This window comes from Tachyglossus aculeatus, chromosome 1 (assembly GCF_015852505.1).
Source record: "Tachyglossus aculeatus isolate mTacAcu1 chromosome 1, mTacAcu1.pri, whole genome shotgun sequence".
NCBI classification, from domain to species: Eukaryota; Metazoa; Chordata; class Mammalia; order Monotremata; family Tachyglossidae; genus Tachyglossus; species Tachyglossus aculeatus.
The window spans coordinates 69,207,592-69,234,720 of record NC_052066.1 but is presented as its reverse complement, the minus strand read 5'-3'; the positions used below and the strand labels follow the sequence as shown (position 1 = coordinate 69,234,720).

The following is a 27,129-nucleotide window of genomic DNA, read 5'->3' as shown; positions in this document are numbered from 1 at the left end:
AAAGAAGAGAAGGAAAGAAGGAGAGGGGAAGAGAGAGGTGGGGGGGGGGGGGGGGTCTGCCACTTGTTTCCTCTGTGACCTTGAGCAAGTCAAGTCAGGTGCTAACCTCTGCCTCAGTTCCCTCATGCATAAAATGGGGATTCAGATTGTGAGCCCATGTGGGACAGGGACCATATCCGACCTGATTAGCTTGTAACTACCCCAGTGCTTATACAGTGCTTGGCACAGAGTAAGTGTTTAACAAATACAATTCAAAAAAAAAGGGAAGCCCAGTAGGACCAAGGAGTGGGGTTTCCAAGCTCAGAACCACCTCACCAAAGAAAGCAAAACCCAGAGCCTTGGATTATAAAGTCTTCCCTACCTTTCCTGAAGCTTGGGGGCTAGAAGGTTAATCCCAGCATTCTCTGGTCCCACGAGAAGCAGCATGGCCTAACGGAAAGAGCTCGGGTCTGAGAGTCAGAGGATCTGGCCTCTAATCTCAGCTCTGCCACTTTGCTATAGACTTTGGGCAAGTCACTGAACTTCTCTGTGCCTCAGTTACCTCATCTGTAAAATGGGGATTAAGACTGTGAGCCCCACGTGGGACAACCTGATCACCTGTAACCTCCCCAGCGCTTAGAACAGTGCTATGCACATAGTAAGCGCTTAATAAATGCCATTATTATTGTTATGATCAGTTTCCTAGTCTGCAAAATGGAGATTCAATGCCTAGTTCTCCCTCCTACTTAGATTGCGAACCCCATGTGAGACCTGATTACCTTGTATCTCCTCTTGGTATAATGCTTGGTTCTGACAACTTTGACACCTGTCTACATGTTTTGTTTTGTTGTCTGTCTCCCCCTTCTAGACTGTGAGCCCGTTGTTGCATAGGGACCATCTCTATATGTTGCCAACTTGTACTTCCCAAGCGCTTAGTACAGTGCTCTGCACACAGTAAGTGCTCAATAGATACGATTGAATGAATAATAATGATGGCATTTGTTAAGCACTTACTATTTGCAAAGCACTGTTCCAAGCGCTAGGGAGGATACAAGGTGATCAAGTTGTCCCACGTGGGGCTCACAGTCTTAATCCCCATTTTACAGATGAGGGAACTGAGGCACCGAGAAGTGAAGTGGCTTGCCCAAAGTCACACAGCTGGCAAGCGGCAGAGCTGGGCACTGTGGCTTAGTGGAAAGAGCAGGGGCTTGGGAGTCAGAGGTCGTGGGTTCTAATCCCAGCTCCACCACTTAGCTGTGTGACTTTAGACAAGTCACTTGGGCAAGTCACTTCACTTCTGTGTACCTCAGTTCCCTCATCTGTAAAATGGCGATTAAGACTGTGAGCTCGATGTGAGGCAGGGACTGTGTCCATCCCAATTTGCTCGTATTCCCCCCCGTCACCCCAACACTTAATACGTTGGGGTGCCAATATGTTGCCAACTTGTACTTCCCAAGCGCTTAGTACAGTGCTCTGCACACAGTAAGCGCTCAATAAATACGATTGAATGAATGACTCCCAAGCCCGGGCTCTTTCCACTGAGCCACGCTGCTTCTCGAATGAATGAATGAATAGTAAGCCATTAACAAATACCAAAATTATGAATTATTATTATTATTCCTTCAGACTTCGGTAGCCCCCCCGCCCCATTTCTACTTCACCATCATTTACAGTTCTTCAGAAGCGCAGCAGAGGGCGACATGGACTAACGTCTTCCCTGGATGTTCCCAAGGCGCGGAATGGGACAGCGTGGAAGTGGGATTGGGACAGGGAGCAGACAGCCCTCACCCTTTAGGCCCTTGTTTGGGGGAAATCAGTGGGATTCAGAGGTCACAGGGAAACCCATCTCCTATTTTGGCGTTCTGGGGCAGAATCAAATCAGTTTGCAAGAGGGGGAATGGAAAGATGCCCCTCTCGGGGTCGCACTGGAGACCTTCCAGGAGTCTACCAGTCTCAACTACGGGACGGAAAGCCAAGCAGAGGCATACTCTGCTTGTACAGATTTATTACTCTATTTATTTTACTTGTACATATTCACTAATCTATTTAATTTTATTAATATGTTTTGTTCTGTTGTCTGTCTCCCCCCTTCTAGACTGGGAGCCCGCTGTTGGGTAGGGATCGTCTCTATATGTTGCCAACTTGTACTTCCCAAGTGTTTAGTACAGTGCTCTGCACACAGTAAGCGCTCAATAAATACAATTGAATGAATGAATGAATAAAATACTCATTCCGTTCCTAGCTTGGGCAGTGGCTGGTGAGTGGAAGGCAATCTGCTACAAGTCAAAACTCACCTGTGCTGGGCAGCAGCGGCATGGGAGAGAGTAGAGGGAGGAGATGCAAGTTTACTGCACGGAAGGAAGCAATGGTAAACCACTTCCATACTTTTACCAAGAAAACTCCATGGATATGCTTCCAGAACGATGGCAGATGGAGGTGAGGGGGTTCTGGGAGAGAAGTGTCCAGAGTCTTGCTATGGGTCAGAGGTGACTTGACAGCATAAGATAAATGGAAAGATGAGGGATTTGGGGGGCCCTTTCATAGTTTTTGACAACACCATCGAGGATAAGAGGGGCTATTCAGAAAATCCTCATGAATTTGAACCCGACTATTTCAGGACTGTTGGTATGCCGCTCTGAGCACACAGAGACTTACTCTGCTCTGGGCTTGCATTTCCTATTTGTAGCATGTGGTGCAGTTTTCAATTGCACAGGTGTCGCAGGCTTACCTGGTGGGATTGAATTGGTCAGAGGTTGCTGGGGTCAAACAGAAACATATTCAAATTCTTGCCAGACCCCATCTCGACCACTGCATCAGCCTCTCCGCTGACCTCCCTGCCTCCAGCCGCTCTGCTGCCCAGATCATTGTTCTAAAACCAGGTTCGGCACACGTCTCCCGCCTCCAGTGCCTCCAATAGTTGCCCACCATCAAGGCATCAAGCAGAAACTCCTCACCACCAGATTCAAGGCATTCAATCAGCTTTCTCCCCCTTACTTATCCCGGCTCCTCTCCTACAACCCAGCCTGCACGCTTTGCTCCTCCGATCCCAAACTACTCAGTGTCCCTGACTCACAGCAGGCCTTGCTTACATCTTCCCTCTGGTCCACAGTTCCCTCCCACTCTTCATACCCTGACAGGCCAGCACACTCCCCATCTTCAAAGCCCTAGTGAAATTACATCTCCCCCAGGAAGATTCCCTGATTAAGTGCTTCTCTCCCCATTTTCCCTGCTTACTGCCTCCTCTCCCATGCATTTAGTCCCACCCCACTATGCATCTAAGTGCTCACCCCATTCCAACAGCACTCATGTACACATCCTTACACTCACACTTACACCTAGGAGCAGCTGGTCAGTGAGGGCCTCACTGGTATTAACCATTTTGACCTCCTGAGGGTCATTGGGGACTGGTAAAGTCGGCCAAGACCTTTCCTCTGCCTTGCCCTGGGACCAACAGGCAAAGCTACTGGGTTCCGATAAGCAGAAGAACAGCGTGGCCTAGAGTTCAGAGCCCGGGTCTGGAAGTTGGAAGGGCATGGGATCTGATCCCAGCCCCCTCACTTCTTTGCTGTGTGACCTTGAGCAAGCCACTTCACTTCTCTGGGCCTCAGTTACCTTACCTGGAAAATGGGGACTAAGACTATGGGACTTAAGCACTTAGTACAATGTATACTAATGGGATTTTATGGGACAGGGGCTTGTATCTAACCCAACACTTAGTACAGTGCCTGGCCCATAGTAAGCTCTTAATGAATACCATTTTTTAAAAAAGATTTGAGTTTGGTTGAGTAGAATAGCTCCCACCTTGCAGGGGGAGACCTCCTTCTGTCCCCGAGGACTTCCCTGCTGTGGGGGGAAGGGAGAAGCAGCAACAAGTAGTGGCTAGAGCACAGGCCTGGGAGTTGGAAGGTTATGGGCTCTAATTCTGGCTTGCCACTTGTCTGCTGTGTGACCTTGGGTAAGTCACTTTGCTTCTTTGTGCTTTAGTTACCTCACCTGTAAACCGGGGATTGAGACTATGAGCCTCACACAGGACAGGAACTGTGTCCAACTTGATTTGCTTGTGTCCAGCCCAGCGCTTAGTACAGTGCCTAGCATATAGTAAGTACTTAATAAATACCACAATTATTATTATTATTCTCTGGGCCTGTTACCTCATCTGTAAAATGGGGATTGAGACTGTGAACTCCACGTGGGACAGGGACTGTGTCCAACATAATTTGCTGGTATCCACCCCAGCACTTAGTACAGTGCTTGCCACACAGTAAGCGCTTAACAAATACCACAATATTATTATTAGAGGGAGCTGCCACTTGTCTACTCAGCACTGTCAACACCTGTACAACCCAAGGAGCTCCCAAACTCTCTGTTGCAGGGGGAAGGGAGTGAGGGAGATGTCTCTCTTGGCTTAGGAGGCTTTAGGAGAGCTGGTTGTGGGGGGAGGCTGAGAGTTCACTCAGTGGCATTTATTGAGTACTTACTGTATGCAGAACACTGCACTAAGTGCCTAAGCCCCAGAGTCAGAGCTGTGCCCTGGTGTGGGGGGGAATCCCTGATGATCTTGTATTCTAGACTGTGACCCCACTGTTGGGTAGGGACCGTCTCTGTATGTTGCCAACTTGTACTTCCCAAGCGCTTAGTACACTGCTCTGCACACAGTAAGGGCTCAATAAATACGATTGATTGATTGATTGATTGATTGGGGGGGTTAAATCTGAAACAGGTCCGCATTTCCACCTGGGGAGAAAGGCTTGAGTTGTTGGTCGGGTGATATGTTGTTATCCCAACAAAGCAGCATTTTACACACAGAGAGTGGTCACCTGGTTCTGCATAAAATCCGGGCTTGGTGCAGGGCAGAACACGAGAGCTGCCGTTGCAGAGGTGGGGGGACGCTGGGGCCTAGAGTACACACAGCTATTTATGGGGCTGTTTTGGGTCCTGCGTACTAATTACATTTTTTAATCAGCTGGAAGGATGCTCTGGGGATAAATCTCTTGCAGGGCCTCCATAAATTACCCAGAAACAGAGACGAATAGCCCCCGCTGCCTGCCGGGGCCCAGAGATGTAGGATGCCTCAGACGCAAAGCTGGAGGGGCTGATGGCTGCCTCGCTCTGCCCACTCCTACTGCCCAGTCCACTGTGGGGCACAGAGCCGCCCAGAAGGCGCCCACACAAACCCAGAGCCCTTCATCAGAGACTTTCCACAGCGGCGATCCCCATGAAGAGGCCAGAGGAGAAATGGCCCCCCAAGAAAGGATGCATTGAAAATGGATGTGAGAAGGGAGGGGTGTGAAGAGGGCCAGGCAGGAGAGTGGGGGAGTGGGTCCCCAGGGCCAGGCTCCAACAAGGTTGGCTGAGGAGCGGGCATTTCTCCCCTCCTTCATGGGAACTCCGACAGCTTCTACAGTAGGACTGCAGAAAGAAGATCAAGTGGATTCAGTAAAGAGCAAGCCCCTCCATGGACCCCAGCTGGATGCAACTAGGAGGCAAGGCTGGCATAGGCTGGATACACTAAGAAAGGGAAAAGGGGTGTGCACGTGTGTCACTAAGAGTGTGTGTGCATATGCACACGTGTCATTAATAGCCCGCACTCCCTCCCCTGCAGCCTAGAGGCTCACGCTCTCCCTCGGCCAAACACAGCAGGTGTCTCTCCACTGACCAGATTTTATTATGTGATGCGGATGCCCAGGACCCGCTGGTATTCCCTCTTGCCCCCTCCGGCAGGCTCCAGCCCCCGGGGAGCATCCGGCAGACCGAGGCTTGGAAAGGATGGGCAGATCCGCCCAGGGAGGAAGGGACAAGGGCATTATCCCCGCCCCTCAGCCATCACTGCTCCCTGGGGGCCTTTCCTGGCTTCAAGTTGAGTTAAAATTCAAACGGCAAACAAGCTCAAAATTCCCTTTAAAAAGCCCTGGGTCAAGCTGAGCTCTTGTTCCTAAAACCCTGTGCTGCCTTGGCTGTCGCCAGCCCGGCCCTCACTCCCGGTCCTCTGGCTCCGGCTCTGACTCTGGCTGGTCCTTCTGGGCTGCCACCTTCTCGCCCCCGGGCCTCTTCAGGGCGGCGCTGAATTTGAGGGCCGTGTCCTCCGCCTTCAGCACGACATCCACCAGGCTGAAGATGCTGATCTCCTGCAGACGGTGAAAGGGAAGGCCAGGGTGGGGTAGGGGGCTGCCTCTCACTGGGGAGTGCGATGCGGGCGGTGGGGAGGGGCTGGGGGTGGTGAGTGGAGACCCGGACGGAGCTAGCACTCTGGGTCTGAGAGAGGAGCAGATGCCCCTGGAGAGAGGAGAAGCTTGGGGTGGCGGTGGAGCTATATAGGAGGGAAGGTGGGGAAAGGGTGAGGGGAACTGAGCGCTGATGATGCCCTTCCCCAGAGAGGGAGCATGCTTTCAGTCTGCATGGTGGTCCTGGTGGGGGCGGGAACGAGATGTGTCCTGGGGCTCTCACCTGGTGTATGGCATCTTCCTCCTGGTTCTCAGGCTCCCAGACAAGAGTCAACTTTGGCTTCTTCCCCACCTTCTGGAAGTGGTAGTCGAGCAGCGGCAGAGTCTGTGGGGCAGAAACTTGGGGTCCTCAGGTGGGAGCTCCTTGCTTCCTACTGAACACACACGCTGCGCACCCCCTGGGATGGGGAGCCGGAAGGGCCGGGATTCCAGGGGCGATGGGGGAATGGAGTCTCTCTCTCTCTTTTTCTCTCTTTCTCTCTGTCTCTCACTCTCTCTCTCTCTCCCCCCACTCTTCCCCCCACCCCATATCCTTCCCTTTCTCCATGTGGGAAGGGGAGTAAAGTGGGGGACCCACCGACATGGGTACGTGTGTTCACACACACACACACACACATACGTGCATAAAGGTACACAAGAGGAAATTAAACGCAACAGCTTCTGTCAAGGCCATAGCACTACCAGCCTGTCCAGATAAGGAAAGTGCCACCTCAGTTCCCCTGGCCAGCCTGTCCTGCTTCTTTGCTCCTCCCGCCATCCCCCTGCTCCCCTGGGGGGAAATTGGGTTATTTAAATGCAGGACCGGAAATTGAAAAGGGACAATTCTCTCTCGCTGGCTGTGGTGAGACCTGAAGAGTGTGTTCCTTGAGCTTCTCTCATGTAATTTCCTGGTCCTTTATTGGTTGATTTTTTTTTTCCTTTAGGGGAAAAGAAATCAAGCATGGCATCTCCCATCATCACCTTCATCATCTCATCATTATCATCATCATTTCTTTCCTCCAAACTGCTACCATATTAATCCAAACACTTATCCTATCCCACCATGAATACTGCATCAGCCTCCTTGCTGACCACCCGGCATCCTGTCTCTCCCCACTCCTGTACATACTTCATTGTGCTGCCTGGATCATTTTTCTAAAAATCCGCTCAGCCCATGTCTCCCCATTCCTAAGGAACTGCTAGTGGTTACTCAGCCACCTCTGCATCAGACAGAAACTCCTTACCATGGGCTTTATAGCACTCGGTCGGTTTGCCCCCTCCTACTTCACCTCTCTGATTTCTTACTACAACCCAGCCCACACGCTCCACTCCGCCGACGCCAACCTACTCACTGTTTCTCGGTCTTGTTTAACTTGCCACTGACCCCTCACCCATGTGCTGCTTCTAGCCTGGAACTCCTTCCCTCTCCATATATGACAAATCACTACTCTCCACTTTCAAAGCCTTATTAAAGATCACATCTCCCCCAAGAGGCCTTCCTTGACTAAGCCCTCATTTCCCCTACTCCCTCTCCCTCCTGTGGCACCTTTGCACTTGGATCTGTGCCCTTTGGGCATTTAATTTTCACCCCACCCGTAGCCCCTCAGCACTTATGCACATATCCGTAATTAACATATTTATATTAATTTCTATCTCCCCCTCTAGACTGTAAGCTCCTTGTGGGCATGGAACGTGCCTACTGACTCTGATGTGTTGCTCTCTCCCAAGAGCTTCTCAGTAGACTGCTCTGCCCACAGAAAAGGCTCAATAAACGTGACTGACAGATCATCATCATTATCATCACCTGTCAGTTTCAGGGCCAGGAGAGGCCTTGCTGGCTGGGTGGTTCCCTGTCCGAGGACCTTGATCTCCTCTATCTCAACACAGACCGCTCATCTACGTCCTGTCTCTGGCCTGGAACGCCCTGCCTTCTCAAATCCTACAGACAATTACTCTCCCTCCATTCAAAGCCTTACTGGAAGCCCATCTCCTCCAAAAGGTCTTTCCTGACTAAGCCCTCCTTTCCTCTTCTCCCTCTCCCTTCTGTGTCACCCTGTCTTGCTCCCTTTATTCATCACCCCTCCCAGCCCCACAGCACTTATGTAGATATCCATAATTTATTAATTTATATTCATGTCTTTCTCCCCCTCTAGACTGTAGGTTCGTTATGGGCAGGGAATGTATCTGTTTATTGTTATACTGTAGTTTTATAAGCGCTTAGTACAGTCCTCTGCACACAAAAAACACAACTGAATGAATGAATGACTGTGTTCCCAGCCTCCTGGTGGGCAGCGGCCTTCAGGCCGGATGATTTGGGAGAGCAGGGACCATGGGGTGTGGCTGCGTGGCTGTTTTCCCAGTCCGCAGCAGCCAGCCCAGGGACAGAGACAGAGACAGAGTCCTCGTCAACGACCATTTCCCTCCACCAGCTATGGAGACCCAGCCTGAGCAGATGGCCATGGTCTGCTCTGGCACCCTACAGGCTAGAAACACCTGGAGATCCAGGCCACCCCAGAAGGGGAGAGACAGATGAGGGAGCAGCTCAGAGCAGAGGGAAGCTGGGCTCAATGCAGCCCACTGGGACCCTGGAGCCAGGGAAGATTCATTTGATCATATTCATTGAGCACTTACTGCATGAAAAGCACTGTACTAAGTGCTTGGGACAGCACAATATAACAACAGACGCATTCCTGCCCACAGCATGATCTCCCATCCTCCTGTCTCTCCCCGCTTCAGTCTATACTTCACTCTGCTGCCCGGATTATCTTTCTACAGAAACGCTCTGGGCATGTCACTCCCTTCCTCAAAAATCTCCACTGGTTGCCTATCAACCTGAAGCAAAAACTCCTTACTATTGGCTTCAAAATTCTCCATCACCTCACCCCCTCCTACCTCACCTCCCTTCTCTCCTTCTCCAGCCCAGCCCGCACCCTCCGCTCCTCTGCCACCGCTAACCTCCTCACTGGGCCTCATTCTCGCCTGTCCCACTGTCGAGCCCCGGCCCACGTCCTCCCCCTGGCCTGGAATGCCCTCCCTCCACACATCTGCCAAGCTAGCTCTCTTCCCCCCTTCAAAGCCCTACTGAGAGCTCACCTCCTCCAGGAGGCCTTCCAAGAATGAGCCCCCCTTTTCCTCTGCTCCTCCTCCCTCTCCATCACCCCAACTCCCTCCCTCTACTCTGCCCCCTTCCCCGCCCTACAGCACTTTTGTATATTTGTACATATTTATTATTCTACTTATTTTATTAATGATGTGTATGTTTCATTACTGGGAATTTGGTGAGTAGGGGTGAAATGGCCTGTTCTCTCAGACCTGTAATTTTCCATATTCTCCACATGTGTTTGTCTATTTTCGTGTGGTCCATCTTCACTTTGTGTCTTTAATAATGATGATGGTATTTGTTAAGCACTTACTATGTGCCAAGCACCGTTCTAAGCGCTGGGGTAGATACAGGTTGGCCCACGTGGGGCTCACAGTCTTAATCCCCATTTCACAGATAAGGGAACTGAGGCACGGTGAAGTGAAATGACTCGCCCAAGGTCACACAGAAGACAAATGACGGAATCTGGATTGGAACCCATGACCTCTGACTCCCAAGTCTGTGCTCTTGCAACTAAGCCATGTGGCTTAGTACTGAAGCACTTAGTGCAGTGCTCTGTACACAGTAAGCACTTATTAAGTACGACTGAGTGACTGGAAGTGGCTGGGGGACAGGAGGGGAGGGAGAGTTGTGCAGCGAGATGGTGGCCGAGGGGGAATGCTGGGCTCTAAGGATCTTTTCAAGGGCATTTGTTAAAGCTCCTGCTGGGTACCAGGCACTGTATTAAGCGATGGGAAACATTCAAGCGACATAAATTGGGCAGTGTAGTCCATGGACCCCAAAGGGTGCACAGGAGTCTCCATTTTACAGATGAGGCTACCGAGGTACAGAAATGGACTAGCCCAAGGTCCCACAGTAAACAAAGGGTGGAACTTGTTTTGTTGTCTGTCTCCCCTTCTAGACTGTGAGCCCCTTGTTGGGTAGGGATTGCCTCTATCTGTTACCGAACTGTACTTTCTAAACGCTTAGTACAGTGCTCTGCACACAGTAAGCGCTCAATAAATACAATTGAATGAAAGAATATATCTATAATTCTATTTATCTATTTTGATGCTACTGATAATAATAAAGGTGGCATTTATTAAGCGCTTACTATGTGCAAAGCACTGTTCTAAGCTCTGGGGAGGTTACAAGGTGGTCAGGTTGTCCCATGGGGGGCTCACAGTCTTAATCCCCATTTGACAGATGAGGTAACTGAGGCACAGAGAAGTTAAGTGACTTGCCCAAAGTCACACAGCTGACAATTGGCAGAGCCGGGATTTGAACCTGTGACCTCTGACTCCAAAGCCTGGGCTCTTTCCACTGAGCCACGCTGCTTCTCCGATGCCTGTCTACTTGTTTTGTTTCATTGTCTGTCTCCCCCTTCTAGACTGTGAGCCCGTTGTTGGGTAGGGATTGTCTCTGTTGCCGGAATGTACTTTCCAAGCGCTTAGTACAGTGCTCTGCACACAGTAAGCGCTCAATAAATATGACTGACTGACTGACTGAATGAATGAATGAGAGCTGGGTTTTCTGGGCTCACTGGCCTCTCTGATTCCTGGGCCCCTGGGCCTTTCTACTGTGAATGCAGTCAGTGAGCTGCTACTGACATGCCAACATCTTGGGGCTAGTGTGCTAAGGAAGAAATGCTCCTGTAGTGGCAACAACCCTCTTGTGGCATCCATTCATTCATTCATTCAATCGTATTTATTGAGCGCTTACTGTGTGCAGAGCACCGTACTAAGCACTTGGGAAGTACAAGTTGGCAACATACAGAGACGGTCCCTACCCAACAGCGGGCTCACAGTCTAGAAGGGGGAGACAGACAACAAAACAAAACATATTAACAAAGTAAAATTAATAGAATAAATATGTACAAGTAAAATAAATAGAGTAATAAATACGTACAAACATATATACATATATCCACTCTCTCACACTCCAGCTAACATGCTTGGCAGCAGAACCACGGGCTGAGAAGCCCCCACCACCCCAAGGCTGGGGGCTGATTTCTGCCACCCAGCAGAGGGGGAGGAGGAAGAGTAGGGGAGGGGAGTGCTTAGGAGAAGCAGCGTGGCTCAGTGGAAAGAGCATGGGTTTTGGAGTCAGAGGTCATGGGTTCAAATCCCGGCTCTGCCAATTGTCAGCTGTGTGACTTTGGGCAAGTCACTTAACTTCTCTGTGCCTCAGTTACCTCATCTGTCAAATGGGGATTAAGACTGTGAGTCCCCCGTGGGACAACCTGATCACCTGGTAACCTCCTCAGCGCTTAGAACAGTGCTTTGCACATAGTAAGTGCTTAATAAATGCCATTATTATTATTATTAGTAGTAGTAGTAGTAGTAGGGGGCCAGGATGGAGATTACCAGTGGTGCCCTCCACCAGTGACTGGCAGATTGCCACAATCAATCAATCAATCAATCGTATTTTTTGAGTGCTTACTGTGTGCAGAGCACTGTACTAAGCGCTTGGGAAGTACAAGTTGGCAACATATAGAGACAGTCCCTACCCAACAGTGGGCTCACAGTCTAAAAAGGGAGACAGAGAACAAAACCAAACATACAACAAAATAAAATAAATAGAATAGATATGTACAGGTAAAATAAATAAATAAATAAATAGAGTAATAAATATGTACAAACATATATACAGGTGCTGTGGTGAAGGGAAGGAGGTGAGATGGGGGGATGGAGGGGGGACAAGGGGGAGAGGAAGGAAGGGGCTCAGTCTGGGAAGGCCTCCTGGAGGAGGTGAGCTCTCAATAGGGCCTTGAAGGGAGGAAGAGCGTTAGCTTGGCGGATGGGCAGAGGGAGGGCATTCCAGGCCAGGGGGAGGACGTGGGTCGAGGGTCGATGGCGGGACAGGTGAGAACGAGGCACGGTGAGGAGATTAGCGGTAGAGGAGCGGAGGGTGCGGGGTGGGCTGGAGAAGGAGGGAAGGGAGGTGAGGTAGGAGGGGGCGAGGGGATGGACAGCCTGGAAGCCCAGGGTGAGGAGTTTCTGCCTGATGCGCAGATTGATTGGTAGCCAACGGGAGTAACATGCTCAGAGCGTTTCTGGACAAAGACAATCTGGGCAGCGGCATGAAGTATGGATTGAAGTGGGGAGAGACACGGGGATGGAAGATCAGAGAGAAGGCTGATGCAGTAGACTCAAAGATCCTAGGGCATCATCTCCCTCCATGAGGCTCAGTCCCGAGCCCTGTTTTTCTCCTTCTGCCCCTACTTACGTTACAGTAGATTCTCTTTTGCACCCCAAAGCGCAGCACCAGCACGTCGAAGGCCTTGTTGAGGATGCCCATTACCATGGCCTCAGACTCCAGAGGACCGCTTTCCTGGGGTTGGGGAAGGAGGCAGGAAGGGAAGGATGGGAAGAGGAAGATGAGGCAGGGTGTGGAAATACCCCTGATCCCAGGCATCATAGCCTCCCCCACAAATCCCCCACCCTCCAATCTCCCAAGATCAATCAAGTCCCGACTGACTTTGAAGTTCCCTGTGGGGTGTAGAAAACTCTTCTCCCAGTCCCTGCCCCATGTTCCTAAGAGGTTCTTTTGAGAAGGTACTCTGGAGAGCCCAGAGATTAGGGCTAAGGGAAGAGGGAGCCAGCCCCTGGACCAGAGTGGAAAGAAAATAAGAAACAGAGTGAACTAGAGGATAGAGTCAGAAGGACCTGGGTTCTAACCTCCGTTCGGCCACTTGTCTGCTGTGTAACCTGGGGCACTTTTCACTGCACCTCAGTTTACTCATCTGTAAAATGGGGATTAAGACTGGGAGCCCCACCTGGGACAGGGAGTATATCAACCGGATTAGCTCTTATCTAATTAGTATAGTGCCTGGCACATAGTAAATGCTTAATACCATAAAAGAAAAAAGAAGGGTGGTGAGAGAGCCCGTAGGCTCCTTGAGGGTAGGGATCATGTCTACGGACTCTCCCAAGTGCTTAGTACAGAGCTCTGCACACAGTAAGCGCTCAGTAAGTACCAGTGATTGATTGATGGGACTGAGCCTGCCTGGGCTGCTCTCACCTTTACCAGCACCGCAAAGAAGAGGTTGGTGCTGAGTTCTTGCACTCTCTTGGATGCCATACGGCGGTCATTGCAGTGGTCTGCCTGCTTCTGGAGGGCGTCTGGCTCTAGGTTTGGTAGCTGCCTGTGACCTGCGAAAGATCAAAGCCACCTGAGTTTGGGGAGCCATCCTCATCTCTCTCATCACTTTTGGGCGCAGAGGCAGTGGGTCAGCCACTCGGGGGTCGGGGGGAGACCCCTAAGGCAGGGAAGTATCCTGGCGGATAGACAGAGGGAGCCCAGGAGACAGGATGACTGGGTCCTAGGGATCCCAGATAATGGATCCGGGAGCAGCTTGGCCTTCTCTTTCATTAATTCATTCATTTAATTGTATTTATTGAGCACTTACTGTGTGCAGAGCACTGGACTAAGTGCTTGGGAAGAACAAATAGGCAACATAGAGAGACGGTCCCTACCCAACAACGGGCCTCTCCCACCTGCTCAAGGAGGGTAACTTGTCTCTTCTCTCTCCACCCTGGCAACTGCAGCTTGGGAAGGAGGGAGAGGGGAAGGGTGGGAGAGAATTGGGTGGCAAAATGCTCTCACACTCCACACAGTGGGTGACAATCCTTCTGGGGAAAGGGCTCTCCTGGCATTAGTGGCTACAAGGGTCTGCCACTAATGAGTCGGCTGTGGGTCCCTTTCTCGAACCCCCACCCCCACCGGCCCGGAACCTACTGAGCGAGGCGTCCAGGAGCCGGTGCACTAGGATGTCGGCAAAGCGGCGGATGGGTGAGGTGAAGTGGGTGTAGAGCGGCACGTTGAGGGCATAGTGCCGGAACTGCTCCTGATCCCTCAGCACGCCCGAGCAGAAGTACACAGCCATCTGGAAGGAAGCAACGGGCCGGGCGGAGGCCCCGAGCCCAGGCCCTGTCAGGGGAGGGGTTGTCGGGGTAGATGGGGGATGGGTACTTGGCACTGTCTCTCTCTCCTCACCCCCAACAGATTCACATGGAGCCCCTGGCCCTGGGGGCAGGAGGTGACCAGGACCCAGGAAGGGAGATTCCCCCTCCCCAAACTGTTGAGATTCTGTCCAAGTTCTGACTTCCACTCAGTCAGCCCCAGTGTGGAGGATGACAACGTCCTGCTGCCCCCTGCCCCGGGTATTCCTAACCGTGCCTACTGTAGTGGGACTGTTTGGTGACGATTACCCTCTGGTGGGCACTGGGTGGGGCGGGGTGGACTTCTTAGAAGTCCCAGAGGGGATAGAACAGTGCTTTGCACATAGTAAGCACTTAACAAATGCCATTATTATTATTATTATTATTATTATTCATATAGATTCTGGGCTGTTGTTGACTCCCACCTTAAATAGCGGAGGTTTAACTCCGTTTGGAAGAGGTGGAAGACCCAGACTTCTCTTCTGTAAAGAATGACCTTGCTCAGCACATCCTCTCTCTGGCCCTGTACTTTCCCACTCCTCAAAAATCTCTGACATCTCCACTCTCACAGGATTACTTACGGAGATTTATGGCATGAGTATACAGAGATAAAGAGAGCAACTGAGCATTCAATCGTATTTACTGAGTGCTTACTGTGTGCAGAGCACTGTACGGAGCGCTTGGGAAGTACAAGTTGGCAACATATAGAGACGGTCCCTACCCAACAGTGGGCTCACAGAGCACAATGCATTGGCACACCCCAGTCGTGCCTCAGTGAGATTGAGGGAGGGGACAGATTCAGGAGGAGGACTGTCCGGAGATTCTGGGTGGGACTGGGACCCAGGTCTGGAAGTCTCCCCAGGGCCTGAAAGTGCCCAGGGCCAGAATCCGATCCTGGGGGAGCCGCCCGGTCTCTCCCTCCCTCAGCTGTGCCCCTTGGCCTGTTCCATCCCCTCCACCCTGACTCCTCTGCCAGGGAGGACTAGTTTGGGTTTCTAAACCCTTTCCCACTGCCTGAGCTCAGGTTGTGGTGAGAAGAGGATGAGGCCTTCAGGGCTGGCTCAGGAGGAGACTCCAAAGCACCACAGGATCCCTGCCTGAATCAGCGCCTGGGTGGGGCACCCCTGCTTTTCCAGAAGCCCTTGCAGAGGGAGCCTCTCTCCCTCTCAGCAGAGCCACTGCTGCTGTGGCTGCTGCGGTCACTCCCGCTGTTTGCCCTTTGATTTCTCCCGGGCCCTCGGGGCTGAGAAAACAAGGGGCTCTACTAGGGACTGTGGCTTGGCCAGTGATCAGGGGAGGGCTGGACGCCGGCCGGGGCGCGAACGGGTGAGCAGATTTAAAATGAAAACTCAGAAATCGCACACACCCTCGCCGCCAAGCCAAATGGAGCCACCGGCTCTAGTTACTGAGCCGAAACCCAGCCTGGGATGCGGGGCTAGAGGCAGCAGCCTCTCCGGCTCCCCCAGAACTCCTTTCCTTCCAGCTCCCGCTGAGCTGCAGGCCTTGCACGGGGCAAGTCAACAGAGGAGGTGGGAGCAGAGCAGGGCGGCCTGGCCCTTGCTCCAGCGTGGCTCCTCTCTCAGCACCTGCCAAATTCCACAGAGGGAGGGTGAGTGGGGGAGGTCCACACTCTGACCCATCAGGCAGCCAGGGCTCTGACGGCCTCGACTGTTTGGGCAGGGGGGTGTCAGAAAGGGGGTCACAAGGCCCCCAGATTCGGTGTGAGGGAAGGGCGTGACGTTGACCTGAAAGCCAGCTCCACGACGCCTTGGGCTGATAATGGGACCAAGTAGCCCCTTGGATTTCTGGCGGCCGCTCCTCACCCCCACTTCTTCCCACTGTTCTCCCTGCCACTGGATCATGAGGACTTGGGCACTGAGGGTAGCAAATACAGTGAGTTCCCCTCAGGCGGATCTCCTGAAAATCCATCACAAAGTTCAGGCAGAGGGGAAGCTAAGTTCATCCAACTTCCTGCGGGCCCTGGGAATGTGCTACTTGGCAGGGTGGTTCTAGAGGGTTCCCCCGCTTCGGGGGCTTTAGGGGTGGAGGCTCTGGGAGCTGGCCCAGACTGACCCCACACTCCCACCCGGGGGGCAGTGGCCGGGGTTGAGGAGGGGTGGGCTGCGGATGAGGGATCAAAGAGCCAGGACTGAGTGGGCCCACACCCTCCTGCTCCATGTTATGTTTCCAGAATAAGGACCCGGGCCGAAGTCTGTCTCTGTGCTAAGGTGAAGAAGGGCCCTACGCTGACCTTCCTCAAGCATGGGGCTGCTGGGCTGGGGAAGCGTGCGGGGGAATGGGGCAAGGTTGGGGCTGGGGGGGGAGTCCGAGATTTGGCGCAGCGGGGAGGAACAACCGGATGCCCTTGGCCCGGCGGAGCTGCGGGGCAAGATGGTTGGTGACAGGAATTGGCGCTTTTCTCATTATCCGATCCTAATGACAAACGCGCTTGGATGAGTATGCAAGCCCGACCTAAATGGGGCCCGACTGCTCCATTCCCAGGCAGAGCAGTGAGGAGTTGGAAAATCAATTAGCCGTAGCCAGCCAAGGCTGTTTTGTTCTCGTGGACAGATTGAATCCGCTGAGTGACTGAACCCCTGAAAAATGATCTGTCACCGCTCCCTCTGCGGGTACAGCGTGTCTGCCACATTAGCATCATGGCCCCCACTGATGGCGGGTGGGCGGGCGCTGCCCCCTCTCCCTCGCCCATCTTGAGCTGCTTTCATTCTCCTCTTGGCAGCTCTGGCTGGGTGCAGCGGGGACCCATTGCCCCCCCTTTGCCCGCTTTTAATTAGCTGTAGCCAAGCGCTGCAGTGATGGGGGGCAGCCTCCGTGCCCCGGCCACCACCTCGGCTGCACGGGCCACCCTCGGGATGGGAGATATGGGCGCTTTCTGGCACCTGCTGGAATCTGCTCCCTCCGGGGTGAGGGAGCGGGGGCGGGGGGGGGGGGGGGGGGCGCGGAGGGCAGGGGGACACATGACATCACAGGAGCAGGATGCAGTGGAGCTGGCAGGGCCCAGAGGGAACTTCAAAGGAAAGAGAAGATTAACAATGATGCCCTCTCCAAGCCCAAGACCCTGAGGAGAATACAGAGGCCTTTCTGGGGAGGAGAAGGCAAACCTCAGCTGGGACTTTTGTGGGCACCCTGCTGCAAGATTCACTAAGAGCCCATCTGGGTGGAGGTCGGGGTCTCAAACCTGTTGGGTGGGAGATTATCGAAACCCAATAGGTTTCAGTGCTCTGAAGTGACAGTCAGTCAGGTGGCCCAGACAGTCAGACTGAGGCTGACAGCTCCCCTTTCCTGGCTAGGATTTGATGGGGGCCTCTTTGCTTTCAGACAGCAGGCCTGGCTGATCGGTAGGCTGGGCAGCAGATGGGTTGGGCTGCCGATGGCTGCCAGTCCTGAAGGGTCAGGGACAGTCCCCTGGTGTCCTCCTCTCTCCCTGACAGTACTCTCTTCAGGGACAATCCAAGCATTTCTAGAGAAAAACATCTGGGGCTGCAGAGATGAGACCCGATGAGCCTCAAATTCTGCTCCTCTAGCCCCAGTGCCCCATTGCTCCTTTTCTAGTTACCCTTAACCTTGTCTTTTATGTTTTGTGATGCTACTGCTTTATCTTTCCTTATGTGGCTAATGCTCTCTTCCCCACCCTGAACCGTTGATTGTGAGCCCCGTGGGAGCCACTTGTCTTTTTCTCCAGCACTGAGTGCAGGGCTCAGCACCCAACAGGTGCTTAATGAATAGCATTAAACGGCTGAATAAATGAAGGGGGCTGGGTGCTCAGTAGGTCCCAGGCCCTGTTTCTTAGTTTATACAACCCTTCCCAAATGGACAACCTATAAGCCAGGTGGAGGGGTATTGCTGGCATCTTGACCACTCCTCCCCCAGCAGTTCAGCTGGCCCTCCGCCAATGGACTCTACTCTTGCTTCCCCTCCCCCTGCCTGACCTTCCTATGGCCGGGTCAGACTCCCTGAAATAGGCTGAAGATCTCACTACCTTAGATTATAAGCTCGTGGACAGGGAGCGTATCTGCTACTTCGGCGGTACTGTACTCTCCCAAGAGCTTAGTCCAGTGCTCTGCACATAGTAAGCACTCAATAAATACCACTGATTGATTGATTGATTCGACTGGGTGTTCCTGGTCTCTCTACCCGCCAGAGGAAGGGGCCGGCCTGGTCCACCCCAAAGGGGAGGTGTCAGTGGCTGATTCAGGAGGGTGGTATCTTAGCAGGGCTACTTCTGCCCCTGTGACGACTGAATAATAACAATTATTATTATTATTATTATTATTATGGTATTTGTTAAGCTCTTACTATGTGCCAAGCACTATTCTAAGCACTGGGGTAGGACAAACAGGCCAGTAGGGTCCTCATTGGTAGGGGGGAGGTTTGAGGAAGGGGACTACTTATTGGCAGAGTAGTTCTGCTCCCTTAACCTTGCTTTCAGCCCTGCCGACTGACCCAGAGCCATCAGTGGTTCTGGTTGAATTATTCACGGCTGAAGGCTCTGTCTCTAGAGGGCTGGGACCCCCTGAAGGTTAGGGTTGGGGCTGGAGGTGGAGATTGGGTTTGCCTATCCCAGGGATGGCTCTGGTTGGGGGCCCTAGGCCTGCATCCACTGAGCCCGCTGTGGTCAGGGATCGTCTCTATTTGGTGCTGAATTGTACTTCCCAAGCACTTAGTACAGTGCTCTGCACACCATTAGCTCTCAATAAATACAACTGAATGAGTGAATGAACGAAGCAGATGAATCCCGCGGCAGGGGATTTGCACTCGTGACCCACTTGTGACAGCAGGACTGGCTCACTCCCCCTGCGGAGGTCTGCCAGGTGAGAAGGGAGAAAAAGAGAAGCAGAGAGGAGAGGAGGCTAGTACTACTCTGGCTAGCACTCCTGCTTCCTGCAACACCGGGACTACTGAGAAGCGGCATGGCCTAATGGAAAGACCATGGACTTGGGAGTCAGAAAACCTGAGTTCTAATCCTGGCTCTGCCACTTACCCACTGTGTGACTTTGAGCAAGTCATTTAACTTCTCTGTGCCTCGGTTTCCTCATCTGCAAAATGGGGATTCAATAACTGTTCTCCCTCCTACTAACTCTGCGAGCCCCGTGTGGGACCCGATTATCTTGAATCTCCCTCAGCGCTTAATACAGAGTTTGACACACAGTTACTGCACAACGAATATCACTAATATTGTTTTTATCACTATTTTGATTATGATTCCTCGTTCAGACAGAGGCCACCCGGCCGCTGAGGTGATCTGTTCCGGCCCTGCGTCGAAACCATGGGTGCTTAGGAAATCCACCTGGATGAACCAGGAGAGGCTAGAGGTCCTAGGACTTCTGAGCTGGGGCCAGGGTAGGTGCCCTGAGCAGCTGGATAAACAGCTGCCCTCCTCCCTCTTCTTGCTCCTTCTCTCCCTCCTCTGGCTCCCTTGCCATCTTTGCCGTTCCAATGAGACTTCAGGCAACTGCTAATGAGTGAGTACAGCAAATGAGTTAATTAGTGAAGCAACCATCAAATGAACAACCCACATGAAATATCCTTCCTAGCCACCTGCAGCCAGCAGTCTGCTAACATGCAGGGGGGAAGCCTCAATACTGGATGTGCCCAGTGAGCAGGCAAGCGAGCAGGGCCCGGGGGCAACCAGAATCCTGCTTCCTCTTCCTCTTCCTGAGTTCAGGAAGAAGAAGGGAGAGGGGAGTGTGGTGGCCCCTGCACAGGATGGGGAAGCATATTTGATTTGGATTGGTGGAAGCATGGGGAGGAGGGAGGTGGAAAGAGTAACTTGGCTTTTTCTTCATCTACATGTTTTGTGAGGGAATTGCTCGGACTCCCTCTTCATATCTGACAGACAATTACTCTCCCCCCACTTCAAAGCCTTATCAAAGGCACATCTCCTCCAAGAGGCCTTCCCTAAGCCTTCCTTTCCTGTTTCTCCCACTCCCTTCTGACTTACTCCCATTATTCATCCCCCCTCCCAGCCCCAAAGCACTTATGTCCATATCTGTAATTTTACTTATTATTATTATTAATAATAATAATAATAACAGCATTTGTTAAGTGCTTACTATGTGCTGAGCACTGCTCTAAGAGCTGGGGGAGATTCAAGGTAATCAGGTTGTCCCACGTGGGGCTCACAGTCTTAATCCCCATTTTACAGATGAGGGAACTGAGGCACAGAGAAGTCAAGTGACTTGCCCAAAGTCACACAGCTGACCAGTGGCAGAGCTGGGATTAGAACCCACGACCTCTGACTCCCAAGCCCGGGCTCTTCTCTCTCTCTCTCTCTCTGTCTATCCATCTATTTACATTAACAACTGTCTCCCCCTCTAGACTGTAAGATCATTGTGGGAAGGGAATGTATCTGTTCTATTGTTTTATTGTACTCTCCCAAGTGCTTAGTATGGTGCTCTGAACACAGTAAGCACTCAATAAATTCGACTGACTGGCTGACTGACTGACCTCCAGGAACGATACGACTACAGGGCAAGGGGCCCTTTATATAGGTCATGGCGATCGGGCTATTTCTCTCGGCAGATCAGGGCGGTGACAGCATAGAGTGCCGGGGGAGCTCAGGTCCTTCAGCCCCAGACCCCTGGGCTCCGGGTCACCCCTCGGCTCCTCGCACTGGGTGGGGGGAGAAGAGTGGAGAAGCCGAGGTGGGCAGGGCACCAGAGCCGCCAGCTTGGGCTCTGGCTCAGAGCCAGGCCTTGGCAGAGTGTTCTGTTTCCCGGCCAAGTCCCGGGCACACGGTTCCCTGGCGGGCCAGGGGCTGGACTGACATGGTGATTAAACACTGACGCCACTGCTGGGATGAGCGAATGAGAGGGAGCAGGAGTTACCGATGGGGCTGTGTAGGGGGAAGGGGTTGGGGGGAACCACGGGACCCAAGACAGCTGCTGAGAAAATTCAGTGCAATCTGTGGGTGGGCAGGGACTGTCTCTCCCACAGCGATGAACTCAGAGCTTCCCGGAGGACGGGGGAGACTGCAGCTGGAAGGGACCGGGAGGAGGGAGTTCCCCCATACCTGCATGGGCCGGGAGCACATGTTGGTGAGGACTTCCTTCCTGGCTGCTGCATACTTGTCATCCCCAAACATCTCGTTCAGACTTTCCTAAGAGCAAAAAGAAACCCAAGATCATGAGCGGCTGGACATAAGCTTTGCTTTCCTGGGGCCTCTAAGGCTCTCTCCCTCTTGGGCATCTGGTTGGGGTCGTGCCCGCTCAGCCCGGTCCTGAAGGAGCAGCCGGGAGCTCACTCCATGCTCACGGTGTCACCATCCCCACCCCAAAGACCACACTGGCCTCCCTTAGGCTCGTGAGCTGAGTGGGTGAGCAGGGTGGCAATCAGGGAAACCTGCCCCAAATGCCAACGTTCCCCTCGAACGGGAATCAGCCCGCACTCCCGCCCTAGGGCAATCCAATCCTTACCCCAACGGTCTCCACTGAGGTCAGGACCCAGGCTTCCTTGCCCCTTAGACCTCTCCCAGTACTTGCTGGGGGGTAATATGTCTAGATTCTGAACCTTCTTCCCAGCTTCCAGGCCACTACTGGAAAGGGCAATGTCTGGAGACGTATGGGCCCCAGTGAGAATCCGGGATTGGGAAGGGGAGACCAGGGTCAACCTCAGTTATGCTCCCCACCCCCCTAGGCTGTCCCCGAGGGATCAAGGAGGGGCTGGCACATACATTGAGGGCCCCTGCTGAACTGAAGTCAATATCCAGTCCCATCTGGTGGCAGAATTCCACCAGGTCGTTCAACAGCTTGCTCTGTGGAGGGGGGTGGCGGCGGAGGAGGGCCTGCTCGGGGAAGGAGCGGTGGATTTGGTGGGCCACAGCCATGTTGGCCAGAAGCATAAATTCTTCAACCAGCCTGCGGAGAGCGGGGAAGGAAGAGGTAGTTAGAGTAATGGAAGCAGTGGGTGAAGACATGCGGGTGGGCCTGTTGGAGGCAGAGAATGTCCTAGCCTTGGGCCCAGAAATGGGAGACAGGGAGAGGATGCTTTGAATTAAAATAATGATGGCATTTGCTAAGAGCTTACTATATGCAAAGCATCTATCTATCTCCCAATAGATGCAGAGCCTTGTCAGAGGTGCTGCCTGGGAAACTTCAAACCATGGGCCTGGACCTTAATACGCTTGCAATTTAACGGGGAGGTCAGGACAGACACGACTGAACAAAGGGCAAAAGAACAACCAAGCATAGCAAGTAAAGATCAATAAACTCAGAGGACCGGGGTTCTAATCCTGGCTCCGCCATTTACCTGCTTTGTGATCCTGGGTATGTCACTTCACTTCTCTGCGTCTCAGTTTTCTCATCTGTAAAATGGGGATCCAATACCTGCTCTCCCTCGTACTTACATTGTGAGACCCATGTGGGACAGGGATTGCATCCAACCTGATTAACTTGTGTTTACCCCAGGGTTTAGAACAGTGCTTTGCACTTAGTAGGCGTTGAAGAAATACCATTAAAAACAAAACAAAACAAACAGAAAAACCAAATGACAAACATACAGGTAAAGTCCACAAGAGAGGACTTAGAAGCCAGGGGCTGTTAAGGACCCTGGAATTGATGTGTATATATCTATAATTCTATTTATTTATATTGATGCCTGTTTTACTTGTTTTGATGTCTGTCTTCCCCCTTCTAGACTGTAAGCCTGGTGTGGGCAGGGATTGCCTCTCTTTATTGCCAAATTATACTTTCCAAGCACTTGGTACAGTGCTCTGCACATAGTAAGGGCTCAATAAATACGATTGAATGAATGAATGAATAAGTGGGGCCATTTGGGAAGACTGCAGAGAAGGCTACTAGTCTGCTCTCTATAGTCATTCATTCATTCAATCACGACACTTGCAAAGTACTGTACTAACTGCTTGGGAGAGTACAACATAACAAAAAACAAACACATTCCCTGACCACAACGAGCTTAGTCTTCAGGGGGACACGTACATTTACATAAATAAATAAATGAATAAATGACAGATATGGACATGAGTGCTGGGGGGCTTGAGGGTGGTTGAATAACGAGAGCAAGTCAGGGCAACGCAGAAAGGAGCAGAAGAGGAAAGAAAGACTTAGGGAAGGCCTCCAGAGTGCCCATGGCCGTTGGGAGATGAGATGAGAGAATACTCGAGAAAGGTCTCAGAGCTCGGAGAGAGAGGTTTCTTATAGAAATCCAAGAGATCATTCTTTCATAATGATTATCCCAGACAGATGAGGTCTTATTTTCTATCCCGCCAAGAAAAGACCACCTCCTCCTGAAACCTATTCCAATGCCTAGCCTGAAACCCTCCTTTGTTCTAACCTAAATCCTTCTGGCTGCATTTCCGTCCAGGCTGGAGAGACCCGAGCGTCCCCGCCCAAGGGAGGAAGCTCATCACCGAACTGGCCGGAGAGGAGGTTCCAGGGCTTCCTCTGCTCTCCTGTCCGCCCCAGGTCAGGCCAGGCCGGGCCGGGCCAGGGACCTAGACTTACAGGGACCTCAGCTTCCACTCCCTTCTGCTGCCTTGGGCTGAGTCACCTGAAGCCTTGGAAGGAAAACCAAAACCCGAGTACGAGATAACACGAGTCCAAGCAACAGTTACCTTTCCTGGCTTGAGCAAACGGCCCAGTCTCTGAGGCGAGACCGTGCTACCAGGGGGGCCACTTGTGAGGGGACGGGGAGCTGCCTCCAGGAGGGTTCTTACGGGGCTGGAGTTGCCACTTGGGGCCAGGGCGATGGTTCCCACGAAGAGCCTGTGCTGCCACCTCCAGTGCCACCACTGCTGCTGGGGACTGTCTCTTAGAGCCAGATGCTTCGTAGCTGGGCCAGCCAACTCAAACAAGCGGCTCTCCTCAGCTCCCGGCCAAGTGGGGAGGGGGGGGGCGGGGGGAATGTTTCCAGGGCAGCCCTCTGGCCCGCATCATCGGGTCCCAAGGCCAAGCACAGAAGCATCAGGTGTGCTTCGGTGGGAGGCAGGTCCAGGGCACGGTCTCCTAATTCGCTTTCCAGCAGGTCCGCCAGTTATTCTTGGGTCTCTGGTCAGAGCCCTTGGCCAGAAAGGCAACGTAGTCAGGAGAGGCCTGACCTCTGAGCTCCGGGACACTTACAGACAGTGGGAAACGGATGAGTCAGTGGTTTGTCAGCCCCTCGAGGATCTCCTACTCGATGGCCTTCTCCCAGGTGTTCAGTTAAAGGCTCTGAACATGGTAGGATGAGGGGAGAGGTCTCCAGTTCCCCAGGGTGGGGACCGCCCCCACCCCCAGCCAAAACCACGTGCGGGGCTGGGGAGCCGTAGAGACTGGTGGGGGATGAGATTATGGGAGAACTCCCGATCTCTGACTGCTGGACAGGCGGCACGGGGACCCACTCCACTGCGGCCACCACCCACCCCCATAACTGTTTGAGCTGTATACCTGTATATATGTTTGTACATATTTATTACTCTATTTATTTATTCATTTTACTTGTACATATCTATTCTATTTATTTTATTTTGTTAGTATGTTTGGTTTTGTTCTCTGTCTCCCCCTTTTAGACTGTGAGCCCACTGTTGGGTAGGGACTGTCTCTATATGTTGCCAATTTGTACTTCCCAAGCGCTTAGTACAGTGCTCTGCACATAGTAAGCGCTCAATAAATACGATTGATGATGATGATGATGATGAGCTGAATTCCCTGCCTCACTCAATCCAGGTCCAGAGTTGCCAATTAGGGTTGAAAAGACCCAAGATGGTGGCTTTCTGATTTAAGGGCAATTTGAGTCCTGTCCTCCTCCCCTCACAGTCTTCACCCTCCCTATCATCTCTACCCTCTTTTCTTCCCAGTGCTGCAAATGAAAAATTGGCACCTCTGCCTGGGGAAGGCAGGCAGGCTGACAGGCTGATATTTGATATTTGTTAAGCGCTTACTGTGTGCCAGGCACTGTATTATGTGCTGGGTTGGATACAAGCCAATTAGGTTGGACACAATCCTTACCCCATATGGAGCTCCCAGTCTCAATTCCCATTTTACAGATGAGTTAACTGAGGCACTGAGAAGTGAAGTGACTTGCCCAAAGTCACACAGCTGACAATTGGTGGAGCCAGGATTTGAACCCATGACCTTGTGACTCTCAGGCCTGTGCTCTATCCACCTCGCTTCTCAGGTTGCCCCCACCCAGTAACACTGTAGCAGGAAACTGAGGGTGGGCCACAGATCAAGGAAAGCTGCTTCCCTTGTTTCCCCGCAGCAGCACGGGTTGGGGACTGGGATTTGCACTTGTTTCATGTAGTCCAAGCACTTAGTACAGTGCTCTGCACACAGTACCCACTCAATATTCATTCATTCAATCATATTTATTGATCACTTACTGTGTGCAGAGCACTGTACTAAGCACTTGGGAAGTACAAATTGGCAACATATAGAGACGGTCCCTACCCGGCAGTGGGCTCACAGTCTAGTCTACTGAGTCACACTCAATAAATACGACTGACTGATTAATCAGGGTTGTTCTGGGAGGTGGAAGGGGACAAAGGTGACATTCCACCCCTAAGCTCTCTCCCTGTCCCCCAATCAGTTTGCAGAAGCAGGACTGAAGGGTCCTTTCCTCTGCCCCGCCGACTCCGCTGTCTCTTCCACCTCCCCACCTTTTAGGAACACTTCAGACAGCTCTGATCCAGGGAAGGGGATTCTGGAAGTCAGGGTCCCTGTCCCTGACACCCCTCCTCAGTTCCTCTCCGGTCTCTGGCTGGTGTTGCAGCAGCAGCAGCAGCTCCTCTCCAGAGTCTGGGGAGGAGGGACCCTACACACGGTGTCCGGCACATCCCGGGCATCATTCCCATTCTGTCCGGCTTCCCTCAGGAGGGGGAAACTGAGGAAGCTCTCCTCTGCTCTGGTTGAATTTTGGCAATGCAGCCAGCAGGTGGCATCGTTGGTCCCCAGCTGGGGGCTGTGCCCTGGATGGCAAAGGCTGGCTCAGTCTGAGGGGATCATAATAATAATAATAATAATAACAATAATAATAATAATAATAATAGCATTTATTAAGCACTTACTATGTGCAAAGCACTGTTCTAAGTGCTGGGGAGGTTACAAGGCGATCAGGTTGTCCCACAGGGGGCTCACAGTCTTAATCCCCATTTTACAGATGAGGTAACTGCGGCACAGAGAAGTGACTTGCCCAAAGTCACACAGCTGACAATTGGCGGAGCTGGTATTTGAACCCATGACCTCTGACTCCAAAGCCCAGGCTCTATCGACCGAGCCACGCTGCTTCTCTAAAGCAGGGGGGGTAAAGCGGGGACATTCCTGGCCCCGGCTGGTAGAGTTTCCATCCAAGGCTCAGCAGTGGGGTGATGTCTTGGTTCTCCTTATGGGCCAAGGCAGCACATCTTGCCTGCAGGCTAGCTAATCCTGGTGCACAGTGGCCCAAGCTCTCGGGACTTCACCGAGTGACTCTCCACAATAATAATGGTGGCATTTATTAAGCACCCACTACGTGCCAAGCACGGTGCTAAGGACTGGGGAAGATGCAAGTAGCCAGACTGGATCCAGTCCCTGCCCCACATGGGACTCGTTATCTAAGAAGGAGAGAGTCTCACACCCCCTTTAGAGCCTTGTTGAAGGCACATCTGTAAAACGGGGACTAAGACTGTGAGCCCCACGTGGGACGACCTGATCACCTTGTATTCCTCGCCCCCCAGTGCTTAGAACAGTGCTTCACACATAGTAAGTGCTTAACAAATGCCATTATTATTATTATTATTATTATTATTACATCTCCTGCAAGAGGTCTTCCCTGACTTAGCTCTCTTTTCCTTTTCTGCCATTCCCTTCTGGATCACCCTGACTTGTCCCCTTCATTCATTCACCTGCTCCCAGTCCCACAGCGCTTAGGTACATATCTGTAATTTTATTTATTTAGTGTCTGTCACTCTAGACTGTAAGCTCAGTATGGGCAT

The 27,129-nt window shown here is 52.2% G+C and overlaps 1 protein-coding gene across 2 annotated transcripts in view; it reads right to left on the bottom strand.

Moving 5' to 3' along the window:
• Nucleotides 1-5,620: 5,620 nt before the first annotated feature.
• DIS3L2 (DIS3 like 3'-5' exoribonuclease 2) overlaps nt 5,621-27,129 on the bottom strand; it is a 566,950-nt gene continuing 545,441 nt past the window's right edge. Inside the window, exons 15-21 of one of the 2 annotated variants that reach the window (XM_038750342.1) lie at nt 21,895-22,078; nt 21,235-21,321; nt 13,999-14,146; nt 13,282-13,412; nt 12,487-12,591; nt 6,424-6,525; nt 5,621-6,104 (exon numbers count right to left, since the gene is read on the bottom strand). In XM_038750342.1, coding sequence (XP_038606270.1) covers nt 5,952-6,104; nt 6,424-6,525; nt 12,487-12,591; nt 13,282-13,412; nt 13,999-14,146; nt 21,235-21,321; nt 21,895-22,078 — 910 coding nt within the window. In that variant the 3' untranslated portion in view covers nt 5,621-5,951. The remainder of the gene's footprint in view (nt 6,105-6,423; nt 6,526-12,486; nt 12,592-13,281; nt 13,413-13,998; nt 14,147-21,234; nt 21,322-21,894; nt 22,079-27,129) is intronic. The other variant, XM_038750351.1, reaches the window with a different exon arrangement.